This window comes from Genypterus blacodes, unplaced genomic scaffold (assembly GCF_046128005.1).
Source record: "Genypterus blacodes isolate CSIRO-AG114 ecotype Tasmania unplaced genomic scaffold, CSIRO-AGI_Gbla_v1 ptg000133l_1, whole genome shotgun sequence".
Classification (NCBI taxonomy): Eukaryota; Metazoa; Chordata; class Actinopteri; order Ophidiiformes; family Ophidiidae; genus Genypterus; species Genypterus blacodes.
The window spans coordinates 7,339,267-7,366,011 of record NW_027466935.1 but is presented as its reverse complement, the minus strand read 5'-3'; the positions used below and the strand labels follow the sequence as shown (position 1 = coordinate 7,366,011).

Sequence of the window (26,745 nt, the reverse complement as noted above, 5' to 3'; positions counted from 1 at the left end):
TCTGGAGCGGTCACATCCGCCGTGCACAGACCCCCCTTCCTCTCAGCACGACTCACCTCTTTGCCATCTCACACCTTCCCAGCTCCGTCTGTCCCGTGTGTGTGCATGAATGTTAGGGTGACAGATATGAAGTGTTAAGAAGCCATCTGGCAGGGTTGCCGCACAGAACACACACACACACGCAGTGGTAAAGTCTCACCCTTCCCCAAAGTACAGACAAGGAGGCAGGCTGTAGCTATGGCAACCCAGGGAGAAGGGAAATAATTGGGCAAGGCTTGGATTTGTTAAGAGCTACTGTATGAAGCCTGGGGCAAGACTTTCTCTCATTTAGTGTGTGTGTGTGTGTGTGTGTGTGTGTGTGTGTGTGTGTGTGTGTGTGTGTGTGTGTGTGTGTGTGTGTGTGTGTGTGTGTGTGTGTGTGTGTGTGTGTGTGTGTGTGTGTGTGTGTGTGTGTGTGTGTGTGTGTGTGTGTGTGTGTGTGTGTGTGTGTGTGTGTGTGTGTGTGTGTGTGTGTGTGTGTGTGTGTGTGTGTGGACACGGGTGTGGCTGAGGGAAACGCTTAGAATGTGATTTCTGCTTCGGTCGTCCCTTCTCGTGTGTGTGTGTGTATGTTAGTGTGAGTGCGATGGCATTTGTCACAGGATGAATCTGAACGAGTGCAGCATGAAGTCACTGAAGCGTGGCCTATAAATGTGCAGAAAAAGGGCCTCAATCGCTTAGTTACACTTGCCTCCCTAATTGAAATAAGTGAAACGCGTCGCAGGGGAGTTGCAAAGCGGCCACAAAGTCGCTGTGACATCAAATCGTAACCCGACGCCTCACTGACTGGCACCAATACGCCATGTCACTACGCCACTGTAGCAACATGTGAAATGGGGCTGATTGGATGAAAACACCTGTGAAATGACCTACGGAGGACTTTTGTTTCCTTGGCATACAAACTGTCATAGGTGGCTCAGCATGTGTGTGTGTGTGTGTGTGTGTGTGTGTGTCATGGTGAGGCCTCCCGTGCTGCACAGTCTATAGGTTACAATGCGTATGTGTTTTCCTGCTGGGTTTGCTTGAAGCGTTTAGGCTCCTGTCCGGCGCTGCATGTTATTTATGAGTGGTGATCTATAGGGGACCTCCGCCCAGACACACAAGTGTGCACAAACAAACCCCCCGACTCCTGCAGCTCTATGGATAACATAGAGGGGTCTGTGGTGGGCTTCAAAACAGAGGCCTCTTTGTGGAGGTCGGTTAACACCCATAGACCGGGTCTCACAGTGTGTTTGTGTGTCTGCATCGGCGTGTAAAGTGTGTGTATGTAACTGTGAACAGTGCCGGTGCATTTTGCATTCATCTGTTTGGGAGCCTCGGCTGAGTTTGACACCCACCAGCTTCACCGGAATAAACTGAGTAACTCTGAGGCGGAGAAGTTACCTGAGGACAATTTAAAGCAGAAGAAAACGCTGCCACGCTCGATTTTTTTTTGCTTAGCACAGACGCCGTTACCAATTTTTGTTTGTTTTGTTGTTGCAGAGAAAGGGGAGAGGAGCCTTTGATCGATGGCTGAAAGATACCGTGCAGACGCAGCGCTACATTCTGCTCTTTCCTCAATGGACGCCGCTCCTTTTCTAATTGCGGCTGGAGTCTTCAGAGAATTTGGGTAGTTTATTCCATAAAAGCTGAGTGTGTGTGTGTGTGTGTGTGTGTGTGTGCGTGTGTGTGTGTGTGTGTGTTAACAGTGGGAGCCTTCATACAAATTCCTATTATGCTTTGTGCCTCAAACCTGCATTAGCACTGCAGCACAGCCTAATCATTCTAAGCCTATTCATTTGATAATGTGAAGTCAAATAGAATTAGAGGCAAATTGTCAAACTTGAAATCTGTGGCTCAATTAAACAGTCAGTAGATCATCCATGTACAAGGGAACACTGTTTGATTCCTCTGAGCTGCGTCTGCCCGGGATAAAGACATGTATTCAGCACGGAGTCACGCTCAGCCGCTCTGTCTACAGAAGCATAAATTGCTTTTTTTGTTTGGAAGGAGTCGGAGCTTCGTGTCATTTTCGGCGCTCAGCCTCGTAGGAATGAAGAACAACCAGCCGAACCTGGAAACTCCCACGCTACCTCCCCGTTCCCTTTCCGCTTCCCCTCTCTCTCTCTCATTTCCCCTCCCGTGTTCCCTGACAGACCTCAAGCTCTCTGCCTCTTCCTCTGCATCTTCACACCCTGGTGTCAATACAGCGCTGCATTCTGCGCCCTGCTGTGACTCTTAAAGCATGCAAACAATTCAATCTGTGTCTGTTCTTCTTCTTCTTCTGTCTAACCCCTTTGGCTCTCTCTGCCTTCACGTAACCCGCCACCTACTCTTAACCCGTCTATCGCCTCCCTGTCCACATCCTTAATATGGTCTCTCTCTCTCTCTCCGCCCTCCCACCCGACCCCACCGGGCCCACCGCTCCCCTCACCACCACCGTCATATCCTGATTGGAATTGCAAACCGAGGCTGATTTCACTGGAGATCTACAGTATGTTCTCACTCGTCTCGTACTCAGGAAATCCAGAGACGGATGAGGTATCCCAAAGCTTCCTCCTCCCCTCCAGCACATGTACTGCCATCCTTCTGGGTTTCATTTCAGGCTGCTTTTTATTTCACGTATGCAAGGTTTCACTGGTCTGTTGTCTTTGGTTGTGAATCTTTCTGACAAGAATTCCAAGAAAGTAAGTCAGGAATTCTTTGTGTATTGGACACACTCAAATCAGACGTGTTTGAATTGAGAATGGTGGCGTGAATATTGGTGCGTTTTAATTATGTTTCAGAATTGAATATGGGAGGGAACTCTGACTAGAAAGTTATTTTCATATCTGTATGAAAATCCTTCATATGTAAATTTCACCGTGTTGATAATCCCCAAGGTTCTCAATCCTGCGCTGCATATTTTCCACGTTTCCCTGCTCTGCTCACACCTGACTTGGGTCTTAATTGGTAAAACGCCCCCGGTTTAGCTGATTAACTGTGTAGACGTGCGGGATATGAATAATATGAAGTGAGCACAGTGGGACCTGAAGACCAGGTTTGAGACGGCATACTTTGATTCCCATAAACTCTCATTTCTTTATAGAGATGACGTGCATTGCAGTAGTCAAGTCTCCATTCCAGATGCATTTTCTGATAACTGATTACTAGTTGCAGCATGCGTCAAATTGACACATGCTGCTTCAGTGTGAACCACACAATAAAAAAGGCCCCCAAGACTGAGGACTGAAAGCATTTGATAGCATCTCCCATTGACAGAGAAAATCAATACCCTTGCTGTCATAAAACGCTTTGCTGCCCCATCAGAACTCGAATGCACGGCGGTGAAGACCAAAGCATGGTTTACTTTCCATTGTATTTGATTGGAAATATTCACAAGATTATATGAAGGAAGCAACGTCACAGAAAGATGGTGGATAAATTTAGAGTTTGGCTATCAGAGGGTGATTTCACCAAATCACAAACTAGAGTTGGGAATTCTGTGTGTTGAAGTCAAGGGCAACTTTTCAGTGGTTCCAGAGGAGGCAGGAAGTGATGTTTAGCAAGCACAGCAAGTCTGTTCTCTGTGGCTGCTGAGTGCTTTTTGGTCTGAAGGGCCGTGTGGCTTGTTTAGGTATAGTTTATCACATTGTCTCTCCCATAAAAGAGTATTATTCAATCACCGTGGTGCTTTCAAGGTGGAGCTACACATCACCCAGGATCCTAAGTGGCCACTGAAAAGCAATATTTGACAACCTGTGCGTATTCATTGCAGTGATTCACTATTTTACAGTTTGGTCTGAAGCTGCAATGCAGTCACACTGGCGTAGATACTGGCTAGAGCTCGACTTGGGCCTGCAGGTTTGAACCGTACTTGAACCTGCAACCTGTCTGACTCCAACCAGACTGTAAATATCCTCAAACCCCTGACCCTCAGTTGAGTCGTGCCCTCACGTCTGCCGCCTCATTTCTCTTGCACGTGCCATGTGTGGACCGCGATGCTTCGTCGCGGGAATTTAGAGCCTGTCCTTGGCCCAGGGTTTCCACTTGTTGACCTTCCGCTCTCCTCTGAGATCGCACACTGCCGACAAAGTCTTTTGAATGACAGCAGATGGACAAGAATAACAATACAGAGACATGGTAGAGTTCACAGTTGTAAGTGTATAACTTAACTCTAACAAAGGCAAATGAAAGGGCCATTTGCTTACGTGCTTCAAATAGTCACCTCTGTTTGTAGAATATTAATGTAGCCCGGTGGTTCGTTATCTTGCAATGCATCACTCCGTCAAGCCTCACGCTCGCAACCCACTGGAAACAGAGGCGTTTTTAAAGGCTCATTGGTGAATAAGTGGGATCTGCATTCATTTGGAATATAAACCAGAAATGAAGAATTTAAAGGTTGAAAGGGCTTAGATTGTATCCCGCAAAATCAATGCCGTCCGCTTTCCCTAGAGGCTCGCGGCAGGAACGCTGCTGGATGTGGAAATGAATAGCTTAATGATGGGGATGACTCATGGAGCTGGAGAGTGCTCAGCTTTATTCAGGGATATAGAAACTGATTACTTTGCCCTGTTTTCATCACCAGAGCTCTGGGTGTCTTGCAGCATATGGGGGCCTCTTAGCTCTCCTCTGAGCTTATAGTAGAGCACAGATGGATGATGCAGGCTGACTGGACAGGCTGGGGATACGTGTATGTTTAGCGTGTTTACTGCAAATCTGTGTTGTAAAGCGTCTCCCAGCTTCTTTAATTAGAAATCTGAGAATCATTAACATTGGTGATTGACATCTGATAAGTTGACTTTTAAATGTTGTTATAATGTGACATTTTTACCAATCACTTCTGTCCCTGCACTCTTTTATTACCGTTTTTTTTTTTTGTTTGCCCGTTCATGTTCAACATCTGACAAAACATGAGTGAGTGTGGGGTTTGTTTTTGCTTCATCGCTCCGCTGCTTCACAGTTTGAAACCTAGATTATTCTCCACCGTCGGTAATGGTTTACAAATTAGACGTGAAGGATTCGGCAAATTAAATAATGCTTTCAGTGTGACGGTTTGTTTTCCCCGCTCCGCTTGGCTCCGTGTGCCGATTGAGACCATTATCTGACAGTACGTCTCCATTAATCCCACGGAAATGGAGAAACAATGGGAATGGGCCTTGGCGTCATTTTTTTCCCCTCATCCTGAGCTGACGCACGATGGCTGTTAGAGGCGTGTAAAGTGATTTACAAGCTCAATCTAAATGCCCCACGTTACCTCTGCGTCACAATAATGAGATAAAGCCAATATAGTTAGCATGACTGAGTTCATGGGTAGTTTATGTAAGATTAGCCTTGTTTTCATGTTTAAATCTTCCGTATGAATTGTCATTATAATGAACATATCACTTTATTTAACTTGTTATTTACTGTTTAACTTTTGTGAAATCACTAAAATGCTTTGATAAAGTTGAAGCTCAGATTTGAAGTGAAAGCAAAACAAACAAAATGCCGCTTCAGATTTCAAATTAAAGATCCAGAGTGTGCTAAAACACCAGCTGTGTGTGTGTGTATGTGTGTGTTGGTGTGTGTTTGAACTGTGAACAGGTCAGAATGTGAACTGGGAACCAGTTTGTCTGGCAGCAGCATAATGGAGTCGTGCTCCTTTATGCCACCAACGCCTCTCTGGGTTATGCTCCGTTATGGAAGGTGTGACTGTCGATCCACGCCACACACTGCAGCGTTTGTTCTGTTGTTATTTCTCTGGCTTTGTCTCGTGTGTTTTGAGGGATGTTAAAGCTCCGCCCCTTTGTTGTATCTGGTTTGTCAAGGTATCACAGCCAGACAGTGAGGGGTGTGTGATTACACAATATCTCCAACGGCAGCGTTTCACAGTCTGTGTTGCAGTGTTGTTGCTGTTTCACCGAGTCCTTCAGTCGTTCCTCTTCTCCACTAATAAATAGCGGACAAAGCAGATAATTTGATGTCCGTCTAATTAATTCTTTTCCAACTAGCCCAGTAATCAGGGTTGCAGTTATTGATTCCTTTTGAAGGAATTACCCACAGCAAGATTGTTAATGACTTCAGTTTGCAGATCAATGGACGGAGCCAGAACGAAGACGCCAATCCAGGCAAGAGAGGACGATGATTTAGCTACATAACCACGAACAAACCTTACAAGTGTGAAGGAAGAATAATGTAAAGAAAGGAGATGAGTCTTAATCCATAGCTTCACCTCCAGCCACCTGCCTCCCATCTCAACACGTGGATGTCTACTGAAGGTTAAGCGACTAAATTTACCATTTGCCACAGAGCCTAGGAGTTTGTTTTTCTCCTAAAAATACAACTTAAGTGCAAGCACCTTAGGGGAGAGGTGCTGCTGAATAAGTGAAACCTGAGAGTGAATCATACTATAGAGTAAATACAAACTCCAGCACTTCTCCTCCTGCTTTTTTCTCTACAGTAAAAGCGTTCCAGTTTCCAGAAGACTTTCAGAACATCAACACATTTTAGCCGTTCTGACTTGTCAGGATAAAATTATTCCACAATTTTGGAGCCGCGGTGGTAAACGAAAGACAAATAACAGGCCTCGCTCCCGATACTGCAGACGCCTTCAAGTCCTGCAGGCCCAGTCAGCTGCCTTTGGTCGTGAACGTTGTTGTCTTTGGCATTTCAGTGACGATTGTACGACTTTTGTACATTACAGGCCAGATATTGACATTCCGGTGCTGTTTTATAACCTTTGGCCTTAGGTTTGTACTGAAAAGCATAAACCAGATTGACTAGATGCTCTCATATCTGCTATAACATACATATAGTACATGTAGAGCTACTGAGCGTTCCTCTTAGCTGAGGAGCCCAGACAGATGCAGAACTTTCCCTGCTGTAAAGTTTGACCTCTGCAAAACATACATTTTTGTGTGTGAGTGTTAAGAGAATGAAAATGAGTTCTTGAATGTACTGGGAACAAGTGTAAAGAGGCTTTAAACCATGTGGGCTTAGTCAAAGACTTGGCTAGAGAATTTCTGACAAACTGAAGAGAATTCTGTTACTGAGGCGAAACGCCAAGACAGGTTTTTATCTGGGCTGTAGTCCTGAGAGGCACGGCTCACACAGATGGAAGCAGCTTTTGCGGGACCCTGATTAAAATGCAGGCGATATAAAAATGAAACCCAAATATTTCAAGTCCACATCAGACAGAACGATCACAGGTCAACAACAGAAACTCTGTGTATTTTTGGAATTTCCTCTCAGCGGTTGGGGAAATGGCTTGGCAGGCGGGCGGGCCTGTGCACGGTGCTTGAAGTTGATAGACCATTTAGATTTGATGAGTCGTACTTGGTCCTTATTTCCTTTGAGCCGAGATAGAGAGAGGATATGAGGATATGAGACCGCCGCAGGCCCCCGATGACAACAACAAAGAAGGCAATTACCAGAAAAAAGCACAGTCTCATAGTAATACCTCCAGCAAATGCTTTGCTGTAAGACATGGAAGTTTTCTTTACAAAACCCCAGATATATTCACCTTCAATTTGAGGATTCTGAACCAGTATGCTGCTCGTCACACCGGAAAGGAAATAGAACTTTGTAAAAGGTTAAAATACTTCACACAGTGGTTATTGGTTACTTTGCAGGGACTTTTCCAGTAAAAATTCTAACAAAAAGGCACGATAATCTTCCGATAACACGCAAATTAAATTGGGACCGGAGTTGACCTTCTCTGTGTGGGGGTGTGGCCTATTTAACAGAAAGCTCACCTGTCCCGCCAGTCCACAAACGTTAACAAAGCCGCACCGTCCGTTTGTGAAAGCAGGTTTAACTGAACGACCGAGATCTTCTACCTCAGTAATTATCCAGACGACTTGGTTAAACCTGCTTCTCTGAACAGGTCGCAGGTCTTCACTGTCCTCCTCCACCCTCGCATCCACGAGGAGAGAACAGAAGAGCAGGACCGGATAAAGCAATCAAGGTCTCCTGTGTGCATGAGTGAATCAGTCATACTGCAGTGCCACGCAAAATAATTTCTCTGATCACATCAAGATTAAAGATGCACTCGCTACTGTGGCTAATGGACTTTCTCTCTCTCTCTCTCTCTCTCTCTCTCTCTCTCTCTCTCTCTCTCTCTCTCTCTCTCGCTCTCTCTCTCTCTCTCTCTCTCTCTCTCTCTCTCTCTCTCTCTCTCTCTCTCTCTTTCTTTCAAAACAAATCCCCCACCTTCCTCTAGTTGACAATGGTGTGTGTGTGTGCAAGTATAACTCGTGCTTATGTACTTAAATGTGTGCTATATGGGATAGAGAGAGAGAGAGAGAGAGATGCCCTTCACAACAGCATAAAAAGCCATGGAGGCTGATTGCCAATCCTCCATAGTGGTACAGGCCTTGGCTGGAAGGCCATAATGACCGTTTTACTGCATCATACAGGAATGGCCCCCTGCTTTACATTCATCATACTGGCCATTGATGCTTTAAGTTGAACTCTGCGAGCCCTCTGAGTGCTTTGCTTCATCTCTAAGAGGAAGGGAATAGCATGTCATTCCCTGTTGCAGATGGCTTTCCACGCTTAAATGTGTTCTTCCTCCACAACAACAACAAAATATACATCACCTTTCAAGTTGTGCGAGTGCCAGTTGTACCAGTCGTTAGACGTACCAATTTGGCATTTGGAAGATTGATTTCTCAACATTCTGCCATTATTATTACAGTTGTGTCCTTTTCACCAGCCCGTGTCTTTCCTGGGTCTCGCTTCACTCGCCATCGAGAAACCATGTGAGGGTGAAGAAGAGTAAAATCACCCCTGTGTTCTACATTTGTGTGCCTAAAACGTGAAGTAATGCCTTATAATTGTATGAATACATGTGAATGAGCTCATGTTGAATTACAAATCATGTTTTGGAGATGATGAGGTTGTCCTTACGCAACATGCGTCTGTCCTTTCAGTTCTGTTCGGGACATAAATCTATATGGCTCACTTTGTAACCAATCTGCTGTTTAGAACCGTGAGTCAAGATGTCGACTGACCTTTGAACTCTTGTCTGTGCTCTCAGGTATTGAATCTGTCCTGCGCTGACACCGTGACTCCAGAGACACAGACGGAGCCAGTGAGTGATAGACAGGCAGATAAACGGAGGGGAGGACAGAGGGAGGTGAGTTCAACCAATTGAGGAATACATCCCTGTTTGTGTCTGTGCATCTGTGTCTTGTACTGTGTGTGTGTGTGTGTGTCAGTCAGCTAAGGGGGGCTGCACAGACGATGGTGTCACGTTGTTTACAGATCAGCCAAATCAGGCAGAAAACAACAGAAGCCCTGCAGGGTGTGTGTATGCGTGCATGGATGCGTGTGTGTGTGGGAGTAAGATCCCAAGAAAGCGCTGAGACCAGGGATCCTTTTTTAATATGCATTCCTATTGCGGAGTGACGGATGGGAAGGAGAGTGAAACGTGGTAGAGTCGCCGCTACTCTTTCTCCACTGAAACACAAAACAGAAACACTACAAGCCGCCGCAGCCTTTTCCCGTGAACCGTTAACGCCACATCGCTCGTTTCCACGTAAGAGCCAGGCTTTGTGTTTTTAAATGTGAGAGCTCGTCTCTTCTCGCCCTCTCTCTCACTCTTCTCTCATCCATTCACCATCCTCTGCGTCCTGTTCAAACATCTATAAATCCGGGCATTTACGCCGCTACCTGTCTAATTAGTCCGTCCATCCATCACCTCTCTGTGTCCATCCATTACCCTTTACAGTCATTTGTTCATCCATCCGCCCATCCATCCATTCAGCTGACACCTCGTTATCATCTTTGTCTGTCATTGCATCCATTCATTCATCTAGCTGTCCAGTTATCTTGTCTCGTGTTAGTCCACCCTCCGCAGCTCTACACACAAGTGCTGTATCCACGCATCCCAGGGTCGGGATCTGTGGTATAAGTGGTTGCCGAGTTCTTTATTAGGCTGTTTTCTTATGAAAAGTAGCTCTTAAGCAAACCACTCAATGGCCGTACCCCATCATCCTCTCAGCGCGAGCGTGCAGGTCTGCGTGTGTGTCTTTATGTGCGACTAATTGATTGCCGCGGTGGTTTTAAGTGAGTCACTGGTGAGGCTGAACAAGCTGCTCCGCCGCTGCGTTTCCATGTTATGCAGAACACAAAGACGCGATGTACAGCATGTTGCAGCTCGGTGGAGGAGGTATTTGTTCACTGAGGGCCTTCTGGTTGGTTTGTTTGGTAGGAGCAACACCAGCATAGGAAGACGTGTGCTCCTATGTGGCAATTTCCTCCCTCGCTGTAATCTTGCTGGCCTTATTGAGGGTCAAAGGTCAGAGCCTGTCATATTGTGGCTTCATGTTCTGTATGATAGAGAAATAGCTCAGGTGGTTTTCTTTTCATCTGTCCTCCTCACTCTTTTCATCTCGTGTCCTCTCCGCACTCAGGGTCGGCCCTTTAATTCTCCGCCGCCTGTCCCGGTATCCGGCTTGGCCTCCTGCCACCGACGCGTCTTTCATCCCTCCGTGCCTTTTTTCCTCTCCCTTTTGTGTGTCGTTCCTTCGCTTCCTTCCTCGCCCCTCAGCCGCAGTGTCCTTGAGAAAGCAATGACACTGCCTGCGAGCGCGGCGGAGTGCATCACGCTCTCTCCCACTGATGCGCTCTCTCTCCTCCTCCTCGCACCCCCCACCAACAAAACAAACACGCGCGCTCTCACACACACACACTTTTCCCCCGTCTTTGGCAACATTGTCAAGCAGAACACAGCTTTACACTTCTGTCTCGTGCTGCCTTCATAAATAATTCATCAGCAGTAACGGTGGCCATATTTTATGCAAATATTGACAAACCTATCTGAGGGAGAAATTGAAGAGAGTCCACTCAATTTTGTCCCACTTACTGTGTGTAGCAACATTAACCTGTGACAAACTGCTGATACAAATAAACTACTTTTAAAGCCATATTATTCAAAAAGGAATTGTTGTCAGGGCATATGAAAGTAAAGTAACTGGAACTGTGTGATGGTCGTGTGTACGTCACATCAATATGGCCTCAAAAGCCACAGAATCAACAAATACATATGACGTCACCCCAGCAAATGTATAGGACCAAAAGCTAACTTAAGGATTCCACAAGTGCATAAGTGAAACGCTATTAATAAAGGTTATTGTAACCGGGTGATTTAATACGGGGGAGTGCAATAACAATAATGCTACTACTACTAATAGACTTTTTGGGAATCTAATAGCCTCTATCAGAATTACTGAGTTTTTATTGAATTCCGTTATATTTCCCCTGTGTAAGATGAAGAGAACCATTACAGGAACGTGCTTGAAAGTTCAGACTTTAAGGTGACATTCAAGATAAAGTTCTCTTTAGCCTGTCGCCCCAATTCTAACAAGTCACCCCTGAGTGCCGCCACTACCCGACCCCGGCCAGGCTAACATGATCCCCTCTGTGCGGTCCTCCTCATTAAAGGTTCCCTCCCCTAATCTGCCATCATGACAGCCCATTGTGGGAGATTTCCGTAGCTTCTAAAATATAAATGGAGTCTGATTGTCTGTGTGTAAGGTGAGACTTTATACTCTCTTGATGCTGTTTGTTCTCGTTGGCTCCCATTTTCCATTGGACTACTTTGTGTGTGTGTGTGTGTGTGTGTGTGTGTGTGTGTGTGTGTGTGTGTGTGTGTGTGTGTGTGTGTGTGTGTGTGTGTGTGTGTGTGTGTGTGTGTGTGTGTGTGTGTGTGTGTGTGTGTGTGTGTGTGTGTGTGTGTGTGTGTGTGTTGGGTTGCTTTTTTCTGATGTGTTTTCCGTTGAAGATCGAGTGTCCTGTGGTTAATTGCCTTCCATGAGATGCCAATGAGTGTGTTGTGTCGCCACCGGTGCCTCTCACTCGCTAAATGACAGTATCTCAGCCCATCGCCATATATCTCTCTATCTGTGTGTGTGTGTGTGTGTGTGTGTGTGTGTGTGTGTGTGTGTGTGTGTGCCGCTAGCTCTCACTCCTCCTTGTGCTTGTCCCACGTTCAGATGAAAATGCTTCCGTAGCCATGGAGACCGATCCCAAGGGGAAAGTTGAGGCTGAATCTCTTTCTCTCTTGTTTCTCTCCTTTGTCTCATGCCTTGCTGCCATCTAATGCTTTCCTTGTACAGACGCACACGCACGCACACACACAGACACACACACACACACACACACACACACACACACACACATCTGCTTGCGTGTGTCTATTGATAGACGATTGAAAAGAAGAATGACGAAGAGAGACGGAGGCTTAATTTCAGAAGTCAGCAGTGGGAAAAAGAGATCTTAGTGCTGACGAACACCGTGACCCCGTCTGCACCCACGGTGTCGTGGATATGACATCGCTTTCAATCTGGACATCTGTGTGTGTGTGTGTGTGTGTGTGTGTGAGAGAGAGAGACCATGTGTGAATTAACATAGATACTTGACACAGGCAGGTTGTTTTTGCTGAATAGATACTTTCATCTTCAACATTCCCTCACTGTGTGCTTTCAGACGTTTTGACCTTGATTGGATCCACAGCATTAGAGCTTCTAAACGTTGAGCTATTCAGTGAAATTATTAACAAACTCAGACGCCAAACAGCAGAAAAATCAGACTCGGCTTAATATAATTGGAATGATCCTTTAATCTTTAAACCTAAATCACACAGTTAAATGGTGATGGCCTTTGGGCAAGGCAGTGGAAATTTGCTGCTACATTTTTATTCATTTATAACAACTGTAAATGATTAATGCAGTTCTGTTCTTTTAGCACGGTTTAATTTAGCATTAATACACAATATTTAGCTCTAAATGTAAATATAAGGGTGTGATCATGGCTTCCCAGGCTCCCCTCCCTTCTTTCATGCTCTTCCTCTCTTCCTGCCTCCCACCTATTCCCCCACCCATCCTACCTGTCACTCTTCTCTAAACCGGTCACATCCTATCCGTCTCACCATCTCTCACTCCTTTCTCCCTGATTTACAGCCCTTTCTCATCCCTCCCTCCCCCCTCCCCCGCCCCTATATATTACCACGCCACTCTTCTGCCTCCTGTCCTAACCTGTCTCCGTTCTCTCGCTCGTCCCGCGGGGACCTCACCTTTCCTCTCCGCGCCCTCCTCTCTCTCTCCTCCCGCTCCTTCACCTCTTGCTCTCTCCAATCCCCTGAGTGTGGAGAGACGGACAGGAAGGAAGTGTAAATGAAGCGGCCTTGGCGAGCACACAGCCCAAATTGACCTGGAATGAATGGAGTCAGTGATCAGCTCACGCTTAGCAGGGAAGGCGAAGGGAGCGAGGGGCCTGTGGAGAAAAACGCTAGCTGACTGATGGAGGGGGATACACACAATTTTTGAAGGTTCTTTTTAACGCTTCCAGGCAGGAATGTGTTTGTTTTAGTCCCGGCGATCAAAATAGACGATAACAAGCATGTAACCTTTTGCTTTGTTATTGTAATGAGTCTCTGCTGAGAGAAAGAACAGACGACGCAGGTGAGAAACCCGCCGACTGGTTTCCCCCTCCCATCTGTGAAGTCGCTCAATATTTACAGTGTATCAGCCTGAATTATGTATTTTCAAATATATTCATCCAAACTGCAGTATTTAAAGTATCGCTACCAGGAAATCTGTGTAGGTTTAGTTTTGTGTGTGTGTGTGTGTGTGTGTGTGTGTAAGTAAAGGTACTCCGTAAAGCATCTTCACTAATCTGTTCATCTCCCTGTGCCAGCCACATCACTGCGTTTGAAAATGGGCCGAAATTACATCACGCAGATACCAAACACGGCTCTGGGCGTGTGTGTGTGTGTGTGTGTGTGTGTGTGTGTGTGTGTGTGTGTGTCTGTGTGTCTGTGTGTCTGTCTGTCTGTCTGTCTGTCTGTCTGTCTGTCTGTCTCTCAGTCAGTCAGTCAGTCATGCAGTACATTAGGGAATTAAGGTCTGGGCTCACACCAATACAGTAGGCTATATGTTCCATAGCAACCTGAGGCTCTGAACATTTCATAAAAAAACAACAGCTTCCAACCTCAGTTCCCTCTGCTCTGAAACGCATCCTTAATTTGAGATTAGTTCAACCACACGACATAAGATTGAACCCAAGCTGTTAGTCTCAACACCTGGTGGGATATTAAGAAATCCAACAGCCTATTGAGTTTGCAGGTGTTTGTACCGACACAATCTAATTTAACTCATAACCAACCGAGGCCAGGCTGCCGTCAAATAAAGAATGTGCAGCCTGTCGCAATCGTTTCCTTTCCCATTCTGCAGCGTGTCGCCGGCGGCCAAATGAAAAAGCAAAAATTCGTCTTCAAAGACTCTCCTGCCTGCGTAATGTCTCTTTTTCTTTCTCGCTGCACTTTAATTTCTGCTTCTTTCAATATTCAGCGTTCACCTCTCTTTGCTCTCCGGAGTAGCACCGCTTATAGAACCCACTGTAGACTGTGAACACTGATCTATAGGACGCTCTGCCTCGAAGATGCCCCATAGATCTTTACCTGTCTTTGCATAGAGTTAACCTTGCAGCGCCAAGCATTGTAGTTGGGCTGGTTTAAGCCCTAGAGCTGAAGGGAAAAGTGTGACTCTTTCTCTTTTTACACTCTTTTTGTCACTCAGTATAGCATATATATACTGTATACATTTCCAGCAGCCTCGTTCGCAAAGGATACACGTACACAGCAGTACACGACAGCTGTCATGCCTGCGGGGAGAGCCTTTCCTTGGGGAAGCACAGTCGTATCCTGTCCTTCCCACTCAGTCCTTTTGTCCAGTCACGTAGTGGGCAGGTGGGCAGGGAACCCGGAAGTCATTTTTTTGCTTTATTTTGTAATCCATTAGACCTCGTACAGGGACTGTTGATTTAACTGATTCCATACCTACATCAGATGTGTGTGTGTGTGTGTGTGTGTGTTTCCTCCTCTCTTAAAGCACGTCGAGCCAACCTCTTCCCTTTTTGAAGCGCTGCATGAAACTAATGAATGTATAGAATGCTCAGGTACCGCAGCAGGGCATCAAGTTGCTCTGCATTTTTCAATACGTACACGTTTGACGCATTTCATCTCGTACTAGAACGGATTGAATTTCGATACTCCGCCCAGCCTCGGCAGGAATGCGGCGTTGTCCCACAGCAAACACTTTTTTTCAGACTTTTCCCTCGACAGCTGATGCGTACGTAAATATTAATGTTGCACTTGCTCGGACACACACGCAAGGATCTGAGGGCGTAGCAGCTTCGTCTGTTGGCAAACACGGGCTTAGCAGTGAAGAGCCTTTCAAGCGGGATTACGCAGCTAAGTGTTAATGGGCCAGACAAGTAGGCCAAAGACCAGAGGATATCACTTTACACTGCAACAATCAGAGTCAGCCAGTTTGTGCGTAGGTAGATGTTTAAATAAAATAGTCACCGGGAAGACTGCTAGATCATACCCGCTAGATTATTTGTGGAGGAAGAGAAGGAGAGGAGGAAATCAGCGGGAGTGTGCCTGCATGCACACACACATATACGCACACACAGACACACACAGACACACACAGACACACACACACGAGTCTTCTCACAGACTACAGGGCCTGAGCAGAGCCCTGGCAGGACCATCTGTTCCTGCTGAAATCAGCACAGCAGGAGTCTACCAGTGCGCGCATACACACACACACACACACACACACACACACACACACACACACTAGCACACACACACTAGCACACACACTAGCACACACAGACACACACACAGTTGCAGCATGCTTCAGAGCTGGCATAGTGATAGTCTATTTATTCCCCGTACTGACGCAGGACAGTACCCAACTGTGTGAGCGCGCATGTGTGTTAGTGGCGGCGTGTCTGAGTGTGTGTGTGTGTGTGTGTGTGTGTGTGTGTGTGTGCGCGTGCGCGCGCGCGTGTGTGCGCCTTTGTGTGAGTCGGCTCAGTTAAAGTCGCACAAAGACCACATGAAGTGTTAAGTGGCTCTTTTCATAACAAGAGCTCGTAGAGGTGACGCATCGCTGACACACAGCAGGTCACATTCAGGGACCAACCAAAATATTTGCACTGATCTGAGTCCAAACTCATCAGTTCCTTCTGACAACCACGTTAACTGCATTAACACATCGCGCATGTATGTGCTTCTGTTGAGCGGTTTTGAAGTTTTGGCACGTCTTCCTCACATGAAGCAGTGTGTGTGTGTGTTCTCCCCATAGGTTTTACTGAACTGTGTGTTGAAATTCAGCATTCTGCCTGCAGTCAGCACGTTTATATGTACACTCAATTCTCAGGGTATTCCTTCTCGCTGCGATTAAAGGCAAAAATGGGATTAATCCGTGTACATGAGCACAGAATGAACAGGGGTGCACCGCCCCGAGTGGACGTGACGTGCTGCGTAATCATTTCCGAGCGGGGCATTCTATCTTCATCTGTATCGGCTAGAGAAAATTACTCTGGGAATATTCATTAGCTGAACCCTCCCTCTGCTAAGATCAAGATTAATTCACAGCCCGACACACGGAGCTTCCTGTTTTGATTTGGATTCCAGAGGAAGCGGCCTCACGTGACATTTATTAAAATATATATGAGGGAGGTCGACGTATAGACACACACCATCACAAACACCTTCATTTATCCTTGTTAGGCTGTGACCCTCAGTCTCTCTGGTCTGACCCTGCTGTCAGCAGGAAACACACACATACACACACGCACACACACACACACACACACACACACACACACACACACACACACACACACACACACACACACACACACACACACACACACACACACACACACACACACACACACACACACAACCAGCTTTATCCATTTTAATAATCGACCGAAGGGAGTTACACTCCCCTGTCAGTGTTATCTATTTCCCTTCACAACAGCCACATCAGCGTTTTCTCTCTGCTTTCTGCCGTCTCATCAATACTGTGCTCTGACCTCCCCTGGCCTGCACCTGGAGCCACTGAAGACACAATCACAGCGCTCCAGTGTGAGAGCCCCAGCAGGCTGACGGTGTTTATTCAGGACAGGCAGGGAATAATTTTGAGTTATATATATATATATACTGGAAAATGAGTTTATTTAGCAAGTGTGTGTTTACAGCATCAGGGTGAGTTTACTGTATCATTCCAATATGTTTAGCTCTTAATCAGTTTACTGCTCTCATCCCTGATCAGTGTCTTGATGTCAGGCTGTCTAACGACTTAACTGGAAGTTACACAGAACGTCCAGCTGTTGAACTCCATTGTAAAGTTTTAATTGGGATGGATTAAAAAAAGTAATTAGTCTGGAGATTAAGTGTTGATTTAGAAAGGAAGAGCTGCTTTTATTGCTTCATGTTTCAATACATCATCAACACAAAACCACAGAAGGGAAACTAAAGTAAACATCCAATCCACCAGTCGCTCCTGTAGGATGAGGTTTAATGTAGGCTTCATAAACAGACGATGCAGTGGAAGACAGAACTGAAGGAGATGGCCTTAAAGTCTGAAAGTTAAGGGAAAATCTAGATCTGATGATTAAGATAAACTCGACTGGGAAAGAGAGGAATTACTTCAGTTTGTTTGCGTAGAAAACAACTTTATATGTTTCAGAGGGACACATTCAATGTAAACAAGCCAAACGGGGGACAGGGAAGCACAAATAGCTCCCAGGAAGACGTTAAAGGGTCCACACACACACACACACACACACACACACACACACACACACACACACACACACACACACACACACACACACACACACACACACACACACACACACACACACACTCCGCCTCATTTCACCAGGGGCCCTTCTGTCTGTAAAAAGCGTGTGTAATTCCTGCTGCATTGTCCTGCATTAATGAGACATAATGCAGATAATATCTATACGGCACAACTACCTGATGGCGTCTACAGAAAGGGCTCGGCCCAAAAGAACAGAGTGGTCGTTTTAAAATGCGTTTGTGCAAAATCTATGGAGCCGACTCAAATGAACTTAAAGTACAAAACGACAGCATTCAGCATTTAGGGTCAAGACTCTGGATGTGTAGGGAAGATCCACAGAGTACACGCCGTAGCTTTCTCTCTCTCTCTCTCTCTCTCTCTCTCTCTCTCTCTCTCTCTCTCTCTCTCTCTCTCTCTCTCTCTCTCTCTCTCTCTCTCTCTCTCTCTCTCTCTCTCTCTCTCTCTCTCTCTCTCTCTCTCTCTCTCTCTCTCTCTCTCTCTCTCTCTCTCACATTCTCCTGTTCCATCAGTGTTTATGTTCCTGCCCACTGTGCAAAGCAATTAACCGGCAGAACTTCATTTGATTTATAATCAATTAGATTTGACTCATTTCCTACTGAGCTTTTATCGCTCTTATTTTAGTGGGAGTTTACTGCCACGCGTGCGTTATGTTGTTAACTGTATTTCTGTCGTGCAACATTTTTCACAGGCGCCCCCATTTAAGTGCTGTTTGCTTGCTGGCGAAAAGAACAGGAAATGGGTAGACTGTATTTCCTGTTTAGAGCAGGCCAGGGCTGAGTGAAAGCTGCGGGAGAGGTGTCTGTGTCACACATGCACTCTCACTCTGACTCACACGCATTAGACGCTCACCTGTGTGTGTGTGTGTGTGTGTGTGGAGGGAGCCGGGGCAGTGCAGAGGATGCAAAGCACTTACGGCGTTTTGACTGCTCAGGATGTAATAACGTTACCGAGAGTTGCGAGCAGAGACGTTGCATTACGGCGTGTGGACGTGCACAGGATGCGGATGCTGTGTGTTATGATGCCTCTCTGCATGTGTGTGTGTCTCTCTGTGTGTGTGTGTGTGTGTGTGTGTGATCCTGTGTCTCCGTCTCTCTCGCCACATTACCTCCTTCCCCTATGGGAGCAGATAAATTAGTCCCAATTACTGTTTTTGCTTCCTGCAGTTTTGTTTTGGGCGGCGGGGGGGGGGGTAACATTGTGCAGCGATGCTTTAAAAACAGCAATGACCCAACAGGAGACGAGTAATATAACACAGTAAAGAAAAGTTATCGTCTCACTTAGCGCCGTTGGGGGTAAATGAGAGGATATAGCCAGATATCGATTTGAGACGATGAAATCCGCTGTTATCTGTGAGGGAAATGGAGCCGTGTGTTTGTTTATTGGATGGGAATCCGTGTTTTTGCAAGTATACGTCTCTCTTTTTCATTTATCTCAAATGGAAATAGCCGTAACCTACGCTCCTTATCTGGGACAGGAGGGGAAATGGGTCTCGTTATCCGGACAGGAAACGCTCCTTTAATTCCAGGAAGGGAATCGGCCGCTTGTGTTAAGGGGGTTGAAATGAAAGTTCAGGGAAGGAAAGGGCCTCCTCACATCTGACAGTTTGCCTTTACAAAGGGGAAATAGGAGCAACAATTACCCTAAATCTTGGCTGTTTGTAAAGGCTACGGCTAACAACCACTCATTTTGATTTCACGTCAGCGGATCAGAACAGTTGGGTCATGTAGAATCTTGTTTGTGTTGTTTTGTGATCAGCACCTTTGGCGAACTGGGAGATAAACTGCTACACTATTTTTTTCAGGTTTTATATTTCGCAGTTATTGCTCTGTGCCTTTGTCCGACAGTTTGCCCAAGAGCGGCGGCGATAAAAGACTGAGAAGGGGGGGGGGGGGGAGGAGGAGGAGGAGGAGGAGGGAGTTCGGGGCTTGCTTCACCCTGCCCAGATTACACCGCAATTATCCTCTGCTAACATTTTAACCAGCCGCGTTTATCTATTATGTTCTAAAAGGAGGCGATGAACCGGTTCTGTCAGGCAGGCAAACGCAGGGTCAAAGGAACGAAAGGAAGACGAAGGAGGAGCAGGCGGAACAGCAACCGCAAAGAGGGACGCCTGTCAAGCTGAGACGCCAACACACCACTGCAGAGCGTGAAGGGAATTCTCACACTTGTTGTTGTTTAGACGTGCAGGGATCTGCTCCTTCCACCTGTGGGAGCATCTCGTCCTCTCAACCTCATCAGCCTGTCGGCGTGTTTACTCGCCCTCGGTACCCTGGTGATTAGTTTGATTAAAGGCAAGAAAATGTGATTAAGCAGCGTCTCTGCACAGGATTCCGCTCGTTCTCCAGGTTGTAGTAGAGAGTGAACGCAGGTGGAGGCGGAGGCGATGCTGATTAAGAGGTTTACGTGCCTGATTAAATAGATTTCCAGTGGCGTAATCCAGGTCTGTAACTCTGAGTAAGCCTGCTTGGATTAGCACTGATTTCCATCACACTGTCAATGGAAAACATTGATCTGCCTTAATCGCAGAATAACTGCAGCGTTTAAGTTCCGGAGTGCATGTTATCCTTCAGGTCCTTTTCTGACTCTTTCTCCCTCTCTTATTCTCTCCATCTTTCTCTCTATCTGCGTCTCACTCCCTCACTCCCCCACTCTTGGTCTTTTAAGTCACGCTGCACCTGTTCCACACAATGCACCTTAACAACAGAGCGAGTGTGTGCATGAGCGTGCATCCATTCCGTCGATCCTGCACCACCTGGCTCGGGCTCGGGCCACGGCCTTATTTGTATGCGGTGGCGTGTGTGTGAGCGCATGTGGCCAACTCGTTACCGCGCACTTTTGCAGATGTTTTCCCAGATGCAAACATTACGGCGGCAATAACGCAGCAGCCGCACGAGGTCGGCGATAATTTCACGTACAGGACGGTTCCACATTGGGAAACAGAGAGACGGCTCTCCTGTGCGTTTGAACGCGACGCGACAGAAACAGCTCTGGTGTGTAAAGCACATATTCGCTCTAAAAATACTCGGCAAGCGATGGAATTAGGTGAGAGGAAAATCAACATTCAGTCGGTGGAATGACTTGCGAAAACCACACCGACTCCGCCGCCAGAAACAACACCCGGATTTACACCTGCTCCTGTCTGACTGTGGATTGAGTCTGATGCCGTCGTTGCCTCGTTGTTGTGCACAGAGAGGTCATCGGTTGGAGAATGAGTGTGCAGCTGCAAGGTAGAGAGCTAGAATGAAGTCACCTTTCACAGCTCAAACCACTACTCGGCACTAGCCAACGATGAAGAAGCAGTAAGAAGCTCCAAATACAAAAATAGACACAACCGGGCCAATAAACCCAATTCTGCTTCTCCAACGTCAAATGTAAACAGATCGGTAATAGTCGGAGCAGTAACCAGTGAGCGTCATCGTCACAAATGCACAGTTATAAGTATGCAGCATGCAAAAGACCGCAGCACACGGAGGGAAGGGAAAACAACGAGCAGCAGGGGAGACGTAAACTAGATTTATCTAAGCTCGGGCAAAATGAATCAGCTCAGCGTCTCCTGTGTTTGAGGATCACTCTCATCGTTTCACTGCGGCGGCAGGAGGCGACCCAGAGCCGCAGGCCCCAAGGTGTCATATATATGCATGCTGTATATATTCATTAAGCAGGACGGTATGAAGGTTGAGCGGTGGAATGACTTCAGGCTGAGTCACCTTTAGACCCCCGGGATGCGCTGAGGCTTTCATGCTTACAGAACATTACGGTGCTTTTTAAAATTCATCGTTTCAGAAAGTTCCGTGAGATATTCATTTTAGAAAGTCATGGACAATAATGTTTCATTCCTCCTCCAGCCATTCATCAGCGGACAAGACGTTTGTTTCAAGAGTCATTTCAAACTAACATCCCAGCGTTTTCAGGGGGTTTTTAACGCGTCTGATGGCGACACTGAGCAGGTAACAGGAACTCTACAGGGGGAATCCATTTTGGAAGTCCCTCCCCTCCTCCAGCACTCATTAGCACGTCCTCCGCCGCCTTTCATCCTCCCTCCGCTCCGTCTCATCCGCCGCCCGTCTCGTGTGACGGTCATAGGAAGAGAAAGGTGTGAATTGCCAACCGGCGTCGTCCAAAGCAAATCCTCTGACGCTTTGCCGTCTCTCTTCTACCTTTCTATCACTTTCCATCCCTCATTTCTTATCCTCTGCCACTTTCTTTCAGGGGCAAATGGTAACGTAATCACCTCCTCCTGGTGAGCACAGGTGTGTGTGTGTGTGTGTGTGTTTCCCCCATGCATAAGTCATACAGAGGAATTTATTCAATAAATTTAGAAGCAGATAGAGGCGTGTGTGTGTGTGTGTGTGTGTGTGCGCACGCCTGTGTGTATGTGTGTTATGTGCAAGAGCTGTCTCCAGTGTTAATGAGGCGGTGCCGTTTTCGTTTTCCTTTCCGTTTTCGAAACGCACACAATCGCGCACCAAACGACCCGCCAAGATGGATGCAAGAGAGAGAGACAAGTGGCCAAGGAGACGAAGAGGAAAGAGGAGGACGGACACAGAAAGACATGGGAGAGGTGTCATAATTGCTCAGCGTGAGCCCGAGCCACCAGAGGGTTTGGAACAAACATGCAGACGCAGGCGGAACAGAGCTCATGCATGTGGCAACGCGGTCGCCTAAGTAACCCACAATCCCAGCAGGAGACCAAGGGACAGGGGAGATGCATGTGTGTAGGCTGTGTGTTAGTCTGAACACCGTGGCCTTTCCATTATTAATTCTTTTTAAAGCGCTGCGGATATTCCCCCGTCTTTTGATTTATTGTATCGTCTTTCACCCAGACACTCTTGGTTTTAATTAAATGAAATGGAAAAGGATAACGACGATGCACACGACAGGAGACAGGCGCTGGTGTTTCTCATCAAATTGCTCTCGTAATGAGAAAGGAATGGGGACTGGCACTTTGCTGTCGTGCTCCCTGGGTGTGTGTGTGTGTGTGTGTGTGTGCGTGTGCGCCTAAGTGGCCAAACCATGTTGGAAGAGAATGTATCCCCCCTCCAGCACGGAGCGCGAGTGTTGGCTGTGCAGCAGCAAGCAGGGAAACGCTCTCAGTGCCAGGTGTGTGTGTGTGTGTGTGTGTGTGTCGAGTGGGTAATTGTCAGTGTTCCAGGCCAGCAGCCAGAGGCTCAGTGTGGAAGAAGCCACAGAGAAAATGAGGAGAAGCCGCCGGTCGGCTCTGTTCGCCCCGGGGTCCGACTCGCTGTCCCAACGCTTCCCCCCTCTTTGTATCTTCTCCTCTGCTCATATTTGTGGTCTTCACCTCCCTCGACCCCTCTCGCTCATCTCCACGTCTCTTCATTCTCTCCCCGTCTCTCTCTCTCCCCTCTCTCCACTCTATTTGCTCTCCCCGGGTCCCACTAAGCTTTTTGCTAAGCGTGGCGGAGCGTCTGTGCTGTGTAATCTGCCAGCGGCTCTCCTCCGGGGAGAGACGGGCAGCCGGCGGGCCTTTATCTTATCTGTCAGGTGGAAGCCTTCACGTATCTGGACTCCACTCTGCACCGAGGAGACGATGAAATGTTACGGCAAAGTTTGACACGGGAGGTCGAGCTCTGCGTAGACCGGAGATAACTGAATCAATCGAACAGAGAGACACGATACACACACACACACAATCTGGTGTGTGTTTGTAGAGACGGATGTGTACATTCACCTGCTTCCTTCCCTATCAAACCCCGTAACGAAGCTCTCGCATATTCCCACACCTACAGGCCAGACTCTGGAAGCCGGGGGGAATGTCGGGCAATCGGATCATACGTATACACTCTAGCATGGACACACACACACACAGAGAAGCGTGCACGGCTTCTATAAATGTCACGGCTGCTGTTTGAGTGTGGCCAGATGTGTCTGCGCACCGTCAGTGGCCCTGCTGTTGACATTCCGCGTTGTGAATGGCATCGTTGTGTATCTGTTCACCCCGGCTCGCTCGGCGCTGATAAAAGTCGCCCGTGTTTTCCTTGCAACAGTAGACATTTAGTTTACTGCACAGAGCCCTTAAGTGAACTTGAAGTAAAGGCTTCTGTGTGTGTGTGTGTGTGTGTGTGTGTGTGTGTGTGTGTGTGTGTAGAAGTAGTAGTAGTTCACTGTTTTGCAAAAATGCGCAATCTCATCACAAGCAGCCTGGAGGAGCATAATGAGGTTAAGACCAAACAATGGACTACCACTGAATTAATGAGTGTGTCAGGCTGGAAGGAGAGAGGGGCCGCCTTGATGAGCCACGATGCTTCAACGTTGGAATAACGACAATAAAAGAAGAAAGAGCTTAAAGTTTGACGTTTCAGCCGCAATGAGTTTGAAAAGATTGTGAGAAGAGAGTGTGTGTTTTGTTTCCCCGCTGTCTCTTCGTCTCTAGATTGTTTGTCTAAGAGTTTTAAATGTGGAACACAAACCCCCAAAGTTTGTTTTTCCTCAAATATTTTGTCCACAAACCAGTTTTAGTTTGTAATATCTTTTTTTTAGAGCTTAAACCAAATTACCACAGCCACAAAACCCCTCCTAAATATTAATAGAGCAGTAAGTATTGTAGTGCGAGTACAGTACAGTACAGTGTCCCCGATGTGTGTGTGTGTGTGTGTGTGTGTGTGTGTGTGTGTGTGTGTGAAGGGCGTAGGGTAAGTGTGTAACCCAGTCTATGTAAACAAGTTCATGTTTGTGTAACGGCGCTCTTCCCCTCAGACCCCTGCCAGGTCATGTAATATGAATGAATGAATATATATGTGTGTGTGTGTGTGTGTGTGTAACTGTGCTCACATGTCTGATCAGTGATTCTGTTGGATCTCCGTTATCTGTTATTGTAATGTATCAAGTTATTTGTTTAGATATTTATAAAGTTGGAAAGTGGACTGTGTTTTAACCCATCCTCTCTTTCTCTCTCTCTCTCTCTCTCTCTCTCTCTCTCTTGAAGGATTGGCTCTCATAAAGTGGCGGTCAGAGTGTCAGAGGAGCACATGAGGAGCACAAACAGCTCAACAGCAACGTCCTGACCGATAACCTCGCGAGTGCCCACCCCATCCCCCCCACCCCCACCCCCTCCCCCTCCACCACCACCACGCGCCCGGCAACCCCAGAGGTCGGGCGTCACACGGAAACGGACAAGCCGTGGCCACGCCTCCTGCAGCCATGGTAATACACACTCTGTACATACTGTGTATATATATATATATACTGTGTGTGTGTGTGTGTGTGGCACATGGAGCCCGGTGGATTATCTACAATAGGGGAGGGAAACGAAACACCCTCTAGACTGAAGGGTGTGAGAGTTCAATCTGATAACAGCGTGTGTGTGTGTGTGTGTGTGTCTGTGAGAGAGCGAATGGGAGAAGAGAGAGAGAGACCTGCTGCCCGTGTTTCGAGTGTACAGGTTATTACTGGGGAAAGAAGAGGCGGAGAGAAAGGCGCTTAAGAGAAAAATTAAGCATCATTCCGTAATGTTTGATTGTCGCCGGCTGAGTGGAACATGACTGAGAGACGGATGAGAGGAGGAGAATGTGGGAGAGGAGGAATGGCTGGAACCGGAGGGTAGCGACAGACGAGGGATTGATTAACAACGCGGGCCGGTGAGAAGGAGAGCGCCGCCTCAAGGGGGAGCAGAGGAGAGCATGAATTATTAAAAGTAGAGCAAGAGGATGTGGAGGGAGGGAGTCTGGAGGAGAGAGAGAGAGAGAGAGAGAGAGAGAGAGAGAGAGAGAGAGAGAGAGAGAGAGAGAGAGAGAGAGAGAGAGAGAGAGAGAGAGAGAGAGAGAGAGGAGAGAGAGAGAGAGAGAGAGAGAGAGAGAGAGAGAGAGAGAGAGAGAGAGGAGAGAGAGAGAGAGAGAGAGAGAGAGAGAGAGAGAGAGAGAGAGAGAGAGAGAGAGAGAGAGACGTTGCTCAGGATGCTGAGGTTGGATATTGCAGAACACGAGCACATGGTTGAGCTCATAAATAACTCAGGGTAATGAGGGTAGAGTGTGTGTGTGTGCGCGTGTGTGTGTGTGGTCTGCAAAAATACAGTCCTGTGATTAGTCTTGAATTATGTTGATGCAGCACTTCTGCAAGTGACCTTGGCGACGGTGTCACTCGCACAACCTGCCTCTGTATTGACTCCTGTTTAGTTCTCCTTCTCCGCACACACCGACCCTGCGTTTGTCCACGCCGGCACCATCTCTGCTGTCACGCTGCCATTTTCCTACCTCAGTCCCTTACGACGCGCCTTTAGTGAAAATGTCAAAAGCGTTTGATTGGATTCTCAGCGGTTTGTTATGGCAGCCGGCGTTTACGCGTCAAGTCATCTCCGTTTGGAAGTGCGACTGGATGTTTTGTTGTCTTATACATAATGTATATAATCATATTCATTCTTACCTTCTTGCCAATTTGCTTGTAAATGTCAAACGCGCCTACAGCAGCTTCACGCACGGGTTTATACATTTGTATTTCACTTTTCTTTGGTAAGACAATGTTACACCTCGTCTTACGAAGCCGTATCCAACACTTCCATTATAACTCTGCACCTTTATGTGGAGTGGAATTTTGGTTTGTCAGGATTTGTGTTTTAAGGAAATTGCAGCTTTGGTGATTTTAAAATTACAGGCTTACACATCCAGATGTTGAAGGCTTTTTATTATTCTATTAGAACGAGCACTGCAGGGGACATGTGACAATTTTAAACATATATCATACCTCATCTTAATATGCCCCGCCCCCTCCGCCCCGCCCCCCTGAACAGTGCAATGTCAGCTCGTGCGCTCTTAGCGGACGGATCATAATGTTTTATCGTCGGTGCCATAAACCTTTTAAACCGCGCCGACTTATTACCACGGCGGGGGCAAAGAGTGCCGATAAAGCAACCGCGCCGTCCTCCGGGTCGCAAAGCAGCCTGGGTAGTGTGGTCTGGAGAGGAGGGCGTGTCAGGTTGCACTGGCGGGGCGACATCGCTCACGGGGCAGGACAGGCTGGGAGCGTCGCAACGCAGCAGTGACCTTTACTTAAAATGTATGGCAGCGTTGTGTTTTTATAGTTCCTGTTGTTGCTCGTATATTATCCCTGTGTGTGT

General features: G+C 47.0%; 1 protein-coding gene across 5 annotated transcripts in view; it reads left to right on the top strand.

Annotated features, from left to right (window-relative positions):
• The window catches only part of strbp (spermatid perinuclear RNA binding protein), a 58,892-nt gene that overhangs the window by 12,939 nt on the left and 19,208 nt on the right, over window positions 1-26,745 (top strand). For 3 of the 5 annotated variants that reach the window (XM_076163804.1, XM_076163799.1, XM_076163800.1), the window contains exons 2-3: window positions 9,020-9,118; window positions 24,622-24,839. In XM_076163804.1, coding sequence (XP_076019919.1) covers window positions 24,837-24,839 — 3 coding nt within the window. In that variant the 5' untranslated portion in view covers window positions 9,020-9,118; window positions 24,622-24,836. Of the gene's footprint in view, window positions 1-1,521; window positions 1,649-9,019; window positions 9,119-24,621; window positions 24,840-26,745 lie in introns of all 5 variants that reach the window. The other 2 variants (XM_076163803.1, XM_076163801.1) reach the window with 1 other exon arrangement.